At 45.7% G+C, this 10,662-nt stretch overlaps 1 protein-coding gene across 5 annotated transcripts in view; it reads left to right on the plus strand.

The window, feature by feature from the left end:
* The window catches only part of TP53BP2 (tumor protein p53 binding protein 2), a 55,943-nt gene extending 45,737 nt beyond the window's left edge, over nucleotides 1-10,206 (plus strand). For all 5 annotated transcript variants that reach the window (XM_038542890.1, XM_038542891.1, XM_038542894.1 and 2 more), the window contains 5 exons: nucleotides 2,208-2,345; nucleotides 2,977-3,110; nucleotides 4,763-4,929; nucleotides 7,705-7,904; nucleotides 9,506-10,206. In XM_038542890.1, coding sequence (XP_038398818.1) covers nucleotides 2,208-2,345; nucleotides 2,977-3,110; nucleotides 4,763-4,929; nucleotides 7,705-7,904; nucleotides 9,506-9,547 — 681 coding nt within the window. In that variant the 3' untranslated portion in view covers nucleotides 9,548-10,206. The remainder of the gene's footprint in view (nucleotides 1-2,207; nucleotides 2,346-2,976; nucleotides 3,111-4,762; nucleotides 4,930-7,704; nucleotides 7,905-9,505) is intronic.
* Nucleotides 10,207-10,662: the final 456 nt, after the last annotated feature.

The raw sequence follows: 10,662 nt of genomic DNA on the forward strand, positions 1-10,662 counted from the left end.
CTTGATCCTGGGTCTCCAGGATCAGGCCCTAGGCTGAAGGCGGCGCTAAACCACTGAGCCACCCGGGTTGCCCTGCATTTTATTTTATAGCCCTCTTAGCATACAGTGGATCTCATAAGTATTAAGAAATTTGGTGTATTCAGGATAAACATCATCTTTATTTTTTAGGAAGAACCCTTTTCTCTGCAAAGAAGCAGAGTTGGGTTCTCTGTGATACAAACCACGTGCTGTTTCTTCTCTAGCTGTGGTGGTTCCTGCTAGGGAGGCCCACGAGGCTGTGAAAGTAGAGCCCTGGCTCAGAAAATCACTCACTCAACCTCAGGTGGGGTCACTCACACTCCTCTTTTCCCTGCAGTGATGTGTATCTTTAATGAACGGTTCGGGGGTGATCCATCTTCAGGCTTCCAATGCTGGTAAACTTGGAAGCATTCAGGACAGATGGGGGCAGGATGAGGTAACAGGGCACCTACCGAAGCCTGTTCCTCTCCTCCCGTGAAGTTGGCAAGTCTGTGCAGGGACCTTGTGGTGCCCTTGAACACCAGCAGGCATCCTCCCAGGATGGGAGGAATGTGTGGGTATGTGTTTTGACTGGGCACCTTGTTAGGCCTTGTTTGCAAGTCTCTTGTGTCCCTTTGAGGTCCTGAGAGAGGATCAAAACCCCCCAGGTGTCCTTAAGTAAAGTTGACCTTTTCAGGTGTAACTGGGGTCATGTTTCAGTAGGATGCCAAACTATGAATTTTAAAGACCCATTCCAAAGTGTGAAAGAGCATATTATAAGGATTTTTTTTAAAGTGCTTTATGTTTGATCCCTTATTGAATCTTTGAGATGTGGTGGATTCAGACATAATGATCATCCCAAGTTGCTGTCTGGTTGCTTAGACATTTGCTTAAAAGGTTTATACGACACACATTGGATTCTAGGGGACAAGATTGACCTAGAGGTTACCACTTGAAACAGCGCTGTGCCTGTCCAGAGTGCAGAGTTCTCCGCAGTTGGCACTAAAACTCAGGAAAGAGACGATTTCACACCTGCTTGTGCCCCCCTGCTTTAGTTGTCAAGTCAAGATGATTCACGCTCTCAGAGACAGAGGAGACCTGAGTGTCCCAGTGTCACAGTCTGTTACCATCATCCTAGGAGAGCAGTTTTCTTCTTGCCTGGCTTTGAGTGGGACAGAAGTACAAGTGTGTGTGGGGCCCTGGCTGTCCTGCTTGTGGCTCCACGTCACCCCTATGTAACGTTTATCCTTTTTTTTTTTTTTTTACTTCTTTTTCCAAGAAACAATAGTTTAGCCATTGCATGTTTGTGAAATGGAGTGATGGCCACTTGATGTTTTCTAGACCTCAGTGGTTTTCCACAACCGAAATAAAATAAAAACCAGTCTGAGTAGCACAGCACACCTGAGGAAACGTTCCCACTTTGTTGGATGTGTTTAAGAAACTTATTTGATGGGGTGTTGGATCTGTCTTAATAATTTTGTCATATTGTTTTAAGCCTGGTTTGTTAACAGTCTAAGGCTTGATTACTTTGTGTATCTTGGAGTATAGTCACATTCTGAATATGAAACAGGGATAGCATTTTAACACTGGAAGGATTTCTTGTTAGTCTACCTGGGACAGGCTGATAATACTTACTCCCTTAATTATATGCTTCCCCCCCTCCCCTGAGGAGCCATTATGTTATAAACTGACTGAAAGGAAGGGGTTTGAAGAAGCTAGATGACTTGGATTTAAATCCCAGCTCTGATGGGACTGGCTCTATACCTTTACTTCCTTATCCGTAAAATGGGGTCATAGGGTTTTTGTGGGAAGTCCATGGATAATCATTCATTAAACGGTAGCCATAGTAATTCTGGTTTAATTGTGTGGGGTTTGCCATCCTAAATAAGATAGGGAACTTAATGACCAATCTTGGCTGATTGGAGGACACTCCACAGAAAACCCGCCTGCTGGCATCGCCTGCCACAGCCTTAGCCCAGCCCCAGCTATGCCGTGTCACCTGCACGTGACCTCAGCAGCTTGGGGAAAAGTCTCCCACTTTGTTACACGGGTGTATTCATGACACTGCCTCTTGTGATCTGTACACATTTCTAGATAACGTTACATGTTGATAAAATGCTCTGAATTGTATCTTTAAATTTCATTTTACTTCTTCAGTTGAGCTCGTCCTTCCCTTAGTCTCCTTAATTCATCCCTTTCTTCCTCTGCAGGGCAAAAGGACAAACTTGCGTAAAACTGGTTCAGAAAGGATTGCCCATGGGATGAGGGTCAAGTTCAACCCCCTTGCTTTGCTTCTAGATTCATCTTTGGAGGGAGAATTTGATCTTGTACAGAGGATTATTTATGAGGTATGATTTGATTCATAGATTTCTTAAACAACCTTGTATTTTGTTTCTGACCTCCACTTAGAAGGCTCGTCTGGGGGGTCGGGGGTGAGACGGTGCGGAGAGATGCAGAGGGATAGTCTGTGCTGTGCTGAGGGGTGGCTGAGGTTTGGGGGTGCGCCTCCAGAGTATTCTTTCCGGGAGATCCTCCCCCTCCATACAGTTGCTCCTGGGTGGATGCAGACTTGTACTATTTGGTTGCACATGTGGTCCTTGTTTGCAGAAGCCTCCTGTTTAAGATGTTTTTTAGTTGACCTTTTTTCCTTTCCATGGCAAATGCATCTTCTCAGACACTAATTTGTGGGGAGCTGGAGGGTAAAGAAGCAAAAATGACTCTGAGGGTATGGTTCCTGGCACCTCTTCATTTTCAGACCTCTTTATAGTGAGCAGCTATTTTGGCTATTCCGGCACTCTTATGTCTAGACTTGAAGTTGGTATAGTCGGCTCCTCGAGGTTTTAATTATGACCTAAGAAAACCCCTAAACAAACCACAGGAGCCTATTTCAGTTCTCTTGATCCTGAAGAGCCAGGTGATAAGTGACCCGAACAGTGATGGGGAGCGTGGGTGATGTCAGCCTTTGTCTCCATGTTACAGGTTGATGACCCGAGCCTGCCCAATGACGAGGGCATCACCGCTCTTCACAACGCCGTATGTGCAGGCCACACAGAGATCGTTAAGTTCCTCGTGCAATTTGGTGTCAATGTCAATGCTGCAGACAGTGATGGATGGTAAGGCCCTGTCATCTGCTGCCCCACAGTGTCACTTGGGTGTCCCTGGCACTGCCAGGCCATAAAAGCGTCCACATGTGTCTTCACGGGACACTCTTCTCACTCCCATTTTGGATGCACGTGGAATTCTTATAAAAGTATTGTCAGATGATAAGAAACGTCACAAAGTGGCACAGATCTAGGGACCTCCATGAGTTTGAGAGATGCTGCTTTGAGCCTGGTCCCCCGAGCCCTGCAGCATCTGTCCTTAGTACATAGATATCCACTGTTTATTTGCAAGAGGGAAGAGTTTGTAGCCTTTCCCAAGTCTCTTTGACCATGGAATCCATTTTTCATGGAGCATTTTGTAGAATGGTTATGTGCATAAAACACAAGAGATACTATTATAAATAATTATTCTTCATAGGATAGAAAGAAGAGATCCTTATAAAGTGCTGTCCACCCTCAATAACTATAATAGAATGTAATTTTTTTTGGAAAAGAACATATAAATTATAATATGCTGTTTCTTTGAAAGAATCTAGAAAACATACTTTTTGCTAATTTATTCAAGTTTACATACTTTTTTTTTAGCCAAATACTTTGGCTTAACTTTAACAACGTGGGTGAAATAAATTATTTTCTTTCTTTCTTTCTTTCTTTTTTTTTTTTCCTTTTGGTAATCTCTACATCCAGGGTGGGGCTTGAACTCATGACCCCGAGATTAAGAGTTGCATGCTTGATCCTGCCAGGTGCTCCGAAAACAAAGTCTTAACGTGTCATGAGGTCTTTGCCTATTATTAGCAGTTTAGATTACATATAACCTTTAACTATTAAAGCCATGCAGTTAAAAAATCTGCAGTAATATTCCTCAAACTCAGACCATAGTGTCTGGGATGTGAGATGGGGATATGTTTCTGGAGACTACACCTGAGAGGAATGAGATGAAGAGACGGGGGGAAGAGAAGGGTAAACACCTACATCTGTGTCATCCGGGCCTGGATAGCACTCTACACTTGTCTCTGAGTTGGGTGGTGGTGCTGGCTCTTCTTCCCCCTTTATGGGTCTTGGGTCCTTTAGAGCATTTGAGGTGCTAGAGGGATTCTCCGTCATGACATCAGTGAGCTCTTGCCAGCCAGGGGCCTTGCAGACCTAAGTGTATGTATTTTACAGTCTGCATTGGATTGACAAAGCTTTCTCTCAATTCAAAATCCATTTGGATTTTACAAGCTATTAGGTAAAGGTAGTTTCTCTCTGCAGCCCAATTCCTGCAGAAGTGGGAGTGGAAAGGGAATATGTACAGGCATCTCTTTGGAGGGAAGACCCGGGACGTAAAGATGGCTGTGCCCTCCGTGCTGCCCAAAGACATGGAGCAGGTGTTCCAGAATGCCTCACCCTGTTTTAGACGATCACACACATCTCAAGTCCTTGCTTTTATTTCTGTGATTCCTCTTGCACTGCCCCGCATCTGCCCAGTGTAGCTGTGCTCCACTGTCCCTCCTGTCATTCTCTCATGGGCTGTAGTATCTGTGTTTAATGACTCTTAAACACCATGTAAGAGGCCCAGAAGGAGGCCCAGATGGTAGACTTGAGGACATTCTGTAGAGACAGCCCAGCCCACCAGGGTTGCATGTCCAGGGCGGCCATTTAGCTCCACTGTGTGTTGCCCACAGGACCCCGCTGCACTGTGCGGCCTCATGCAACAATGTGCAAGTGTGTAAGTTCCTGGTCGAGTCCGGAGCCGCTGTGTTTGCCACGACCTACAGTGACATGCAGACTGCCGCAGACAAGTGTGAGGAGATGGAGGAGGGCTACACCCAGTGCTCACAGTTCCTTTACGGTTTGTAACCACCACAGTTGAACATGCTGACGACTGCACTCATTTGTCCTCTGTCTAGGGTACTGTTTGCTAAGTATATTCATTATGTGGAAAAACATTTTTGCATTGTGCAGAGCCCTAGGCAGTGAAAACAGGACAGCCTTGACGGTAGAGATGAATGCAGCTTTTGTGCGTGTGCCTGGGAGCAGCCCTGCCAGGGATGGCTTGAGCTGCCTATGCCTCTGACTCTTACAAGTTGAGGTTAACTCTTACCTGGGCTTGAGCAGAATTGAGAGGCGGTGAGCAGGTGCCAAGACTCCATGCCGCTCAGTGCTTTGGGAAGCTGCTCTGCCTGTTGGTGGAGAGGCCATGAGGCTCTTCGCATGACTGCGTCTGTTGGCTCCCAGGCTGCTCTCAGGCTTGGGGGGGTGGGGAGGTGCCCAGCAGCAGGCAGGGGCAGGCGAGGCGGCTTCCCAGCTCTTGACTGTCTACTGTGGACACTCAAGGTGACTTTGTTTCTGTTCTGAACTCTGGATCGGAGAATAATTTTGGTAAATACTTTATAATCAAGATATTAATATACACTTTGTTATTTGAAGTGTATTGGTCATCTTGAGCTTTACTTAATTATGAAATCTGATTTTTAAAAACATGTAGGGACATCTGATCAGAGGCTTTGCTTTATGGAACGCATCATGGCACCAAGAAAGTGTCTCTGCTGTAGATGCTGAAATGACAGTGGCTTGGCTTCTCCTTGCTTGGTAGGGCCTGGGGAGCTATAACCTTGGCAGCCACAGCCTTGACCTTGAATGTTCTGTTCCTCATGTTAATCATCTGTTGCTTTTAAAAAATATCTTTATCACCCATGAATGAATCTTGTAACTCCTGTTGTCTGGTTGTGCCTGGTTTTGCGGTTTCTGTAAAGGAAGTCATGGTGATTCTGTCCACTGTGCTCCTTGTGCCTCATCTGTGTGGTTGTGCTCGTTCTCACTGTCCGTTCCGCTTTGTGGCTGCATCCACCACGTCTTTCCTTCCATTCTGCCTTGGGGCAATGGGGTTTGCATTCCCTCACAGTTAGAAATGGTCGATCCGGAAGCAGACTTGTGGGTCACAGGGATGTGGCCCAGCTGACCATTCCTTTCCTGCTATGTCCGCCTCTGACCCCTGCTGGATGTGGGTTCATAACCCATGTGGCTTCAGCTCACATTTCCCAAATAATTCATGATACTTAGCATGTGCTCAGGCTCTTCAAAAATAAATTTATTTTAAAGATTTTATTTATTCATGAGAGAGAGGCAAAGACATAGGCCGAGGGAGAGACAGGCTCCCTGTGGGGAGCCCGATGCAGGACTCGTTCTTAGTACCTTGGGATTATGCCCTGGGCTAACAGTAGACACTCAACCACTGAGCCACCCAGGTGCCCCTCAAAAAAAAACTTTAAAACATAATCTGTAACTCTTAGTTTGGTAAATAGCAAAGTAAGGAAAAATTTTTTCTCATTCTTGATGATTTCTTGGAATTGGGACTCAAGTTATTTTTTTATTAGAGTATCATTTTCTAACTCTGGCCAAATATCTTTTAATTAATATATTTTACAGTCCTTTAGATTTGATGAGAATAATGTTACTACTACTTTGGAGAGGACACCACAGTGTCCAGGGTTTCTCTCCTGCCCCTTCCCTCTCCTACGCCAACCTGGTGTAGTCAGAGTTCTGGCAAGGCATCACCCTTGTGAGTGTCACAGTCACGTCTCATTTAAACAGGGAGTCAGAAGCGTGAACATCCCCATTAGTGGAAGAGCCCCTTATGTTGGCAGAGCCCCTGGTGGAATAGAGCAACTCCATGTCTTGTGTCAGTTTTGCCCAGAGTGGCAGTGAGATAGGCAGTGCTCCGTCATTGTAATCGGTAGATGAGTCCTAAGTTAATTGTTAAGTAAGTTAAAAAATCTGACAATTTGCCAAAAGCAAGCAGATACTTTCCTGCCTTTTCTAAACCTGTAAAGGTGAAACTGGTAATAACGTCTAGAGTGTTCGGGCCTCCTGGCCTGACTTCACTGCCCACTCACCCACAGTGCCCTGTAACCACCTCATGCCTGCCCCGCACTCGAGAGGGGGGAGTAGAGGAGTGCAAAGTGGGGCTGAATGTGCACGTCTGTTACTAACTCAGTGAAAGTGGACGTTTGTGGGTTTCCGTATCTTCTAAAACCTGGATTCTCATTACTTTAGACTTGGCTCTATGTAGGCTTTTATATCACATCTGAAATACTTTTGCCATCTAACGAATTTTACGATTTTTCTCCCTCTCCCTTCCCACATTTGGAAATGGGCAGAGGTTGTTCAGTTGACTGTTGTCTCGGCTGCTTTATGCTTTGGGTCAGGATGGAAGTAATTTATGCAGACTTCCTCGGTCCCCACGCCCAGAGGCAGGCTAGAATTTGACAGGCGTAGTGCTCACTCTTCTAATAGCCCAGACGATTAGAACTAAAAACAGTTCATTTTTTATTCCTGGGCTTGCAGAAGTTTTTGTGCTCTGAGTAAGACTAGTTTCCGAATTGCCTTTGAAAAGATCGTGGAGGCCAACTGTGTGTGGTATGATCCCTTTCTGCCTCCCGAGCTCCCTGCCTACCCCTCTGTGCCTCCTTCCTGCCCGGGGCTTTATTCATGGGGTGCTTCATTCAGTATTCCTAGCATTCCAGCAACGTGTGCCCATTTCTCATTTGGTTCATGGAACCAAAGGTTTTAAGAATGGACAGTCTGCCTTACATGTCCTGTGGGTTTTTTCCTGTCATGATTTCAGGAGTCCAGGAGAAAATGGGCATCATGAACAAAGGAGTCCTTTACGCACTCTGGGATTATGAACCTCAGAATGGTGACGAGCTGCCCATGCGAGAAGGGGACTGCATGACCGTCATCCGCAGGGAGGACGAAGATGAGACTGAGTGGTGGTGGGCCCGCCTGCACGACAAGGAGGGATATGTCCCACGAAACCTGCTGGGCGTAAGTTATCAAACCTGGACGGCACTTCTGTGCGCACCGGGGCTTTGCAGGAACGCCATGTGCAGCTGACTGCCCTTTGTTCACATGACATAGAATCTTAAAGTTTGGATGGTGTTAGATTTACACAGAGTGGAGGTTCCACTTACAGGTTTGTCAGCCCCCACTGTCAGGGGTCCTGCTGCTTCACAGAGTATAGGTCACACGGGGTCATGTCGTGGGAGTGTGAGAGCATTCTGTACCAAAGCCATGTCTGCTCATGTCAGGGTCTGCACTGCTGGCAGAGTTTGACCAGGCATGTAGACAAGAGCCCCCAAAAACCTTTGGGGCTTAGACAGTGTTAACTGGTGTGATCGTAGTGTAAATTATAAAGAATAGATGAAAGTTAAAAAACAGTGAGCCATGGAACCCTTCAGAGAATTTTTCCAGTGCCCAGACCAGAGGGGTCTCGAGTGTGGAGCTGCTTCCACAGAGGCCCCAGCCCCCGAGATGCAGCCTGGCTTGTAACCGTGTCCCTGATGAACACCAACAGCACTTGTACTTTTATAGTTTCTTACCTGGGAAAACCTCTTAGAACCACTTGCTTACTTGAATCTTTCATTTTAATTTTCTAACAAAGAGGTTCCATGACTCATGAAACGGGAAGCATCACTTGTGGGTGTGGAGGCACTTGGCCTTGGGCACGAGGTTCTCAGAAGGCTCTGAAATCAGCCAGCTGGACCCAAGATTTTTGTGTTAATCCGGCATTTAAATACTCAGCCTTCTGGAAATCTCTTTGGGGTAAAATTGGCCTCTAAGTAACTTTTTTTGGTTTTCTTAGAGGTTCAAAAAATGGAAGTCACATAAATGCTGAATTTTTAATCAGAGGCTCAGATGGGAGTCTAGAAAATTGTATTTACTAATTATCTTTTGTGAGGAAAATCACTTTTTGTAGAATGCTGATCCACCAGTTTTTCAGTTCTGGCTGGAAGTCTGACTCCTTTTTTACAGTAAACCTTTTTCCCTTTTGTCTAGGCAGGAGGAGGAGGAGGAGGAAGGCTTTTGTTTAGTTTGCCAGTTGAATTACTAGTTTGACTCACCCTTGGCTTTAAGACTGCAGATCTTCCGACCTTCACATGTATTCCTCCCCAGCTCTTGTTATGGAAAACATAAAACCACAAAAATCCAACAACAAAAACTCCACTTATCCTCCCTTAAATCAGTAGCCTTTTTGTCTGTGGCATTCTGTGGCTGACAGTGTCCAGTCCCAAAACAGTGTTTGTAGGGCTGTTGTGAGTGAAGTTGTCCCCCTCCAGATGTAAGCCGGTGCACGTGGCAAGCTGCAGATCCCCACCACCACCTGCCGCTGTCACAGGCCATGCTCCACCCCCGGAGCAAGGGCTTAGGGGTCATGGGTTCACCTCTGTGTTGTCCCCGGTGGGGAACCCCTGTGACCTTTGCCAAGGAGTTGCTGAATGTGAATCTTTGTGTCCTCGGGCAGCTCTGGATGCCTCCCATGGCAGAAAGAATCCTTTCCTTGGTTTTTCTCCTGTGGCCCCCATTCCCTACCCCCATCCGTGTGTCTGTCTCTACAGCATGTAAATTATGTCTCCATTCTCTTGCAGCTATACCCAAGAATTAAACCAAGACAGAGGAGTTTGGCCTGAAACTTGTTTTTGAAGAATTAATCTTTGTTATCACAAGAAGTAATGTGATTGTTTTTGGTAAAAATTTCACAAGACCGACTTTAGTGACAGCGTAGTTTGAAAGCGGTGCAGGATGTCTTCTGGGAGAATGTGAAGGATTGGAGAATTTGCTGTCCTCGGGGGACGTTCAGCATGATGAACTGAGCTTACAAGTGAGCTGACCATACTCTTGGGAAATAGGTGTTCACGGGGCACTCAGGAACATGAAAAGTGACTGTTTTGGTTCCCTGGAGTCACAGGGCCATTCACTGGGCTCCTGGGAAGTCGCCTCTCCTGCACTTGCCCCCGCCAGAAAGGACCAGTGCCACAGAGGCAGCACCTCTGCCTGTCCTCCCGCAGGCCCCCAGGGGACCCCCATTGTGGGTGAAGAACTGTTGGTTGTCAGCAGTCCCTTTGTGATAGGAGTTCTTCAGAATTCTACATGTTTGAGATATTGGAGCCAAGCTGTAGCACAGCTCATTAGATTTAGAATCTTGTTTTTAGAATGAATTTGAATCTATATTTATTGTCTTTTGTATCTTGGAAATTGGAGACTTGCTATATAGACTTACTCATGATATTTGTCAAATCGTAGCTGACTTTAAAAACAATTGTAATAAAATTAAAGTTTTTGACTCTAACCTTTTTACTGGTTTAGTTTTTTGTGTCATTAAAAGCCTGTTTAAAGTTCACACGCCATTAGGACGGCTTATCCAGTGGGAGAATAATAAAATTTCTTTACCGGCTATGTGATGACATGTAAGAGGTGGTTTTTTTGTTTACAGAGAACTTGGTTTTGCAGTTCATGAGTTCTGTGTTGGCCCTCGATAGAGAACCATGGGGACAGAGGCCCTCACCGGCCCTCAGCCTCTGTGAGACAGGTCTTGTCCTCGTGCCACTTCAGCTCCCCCGTCTGCATGGGGGAATGTCTGCAGGCATTCATTGGGTGAAAACATACATACACAGGATCCCTATGTTGTGTTAATATGTTACCAAGTTTGTGAAAGACTTTGGAACCCATTCTGCTTAGTGGAACTATTTTCATTTCTATTAAGTGAAAGCTACAGAAGAAAAACCATTGCTCATTTTTCCTTATA

Source organism: Canis lupus, chromosome 7 (genome assembly GCF_011100685.1).
Source record: "Canis lupus familiaris isolate Mischka breed German Shepherd chromosome 7, alternate assembly UU_Cfam_GSD_1.0, whole genome shotgun sequence".
In the NCBI taxonomy this organism is placed as follows: Eukaryota; Metazoa; Chordata; class Mammalia; order Carnivora; family Canidae; genus Canis; species Canis lupus.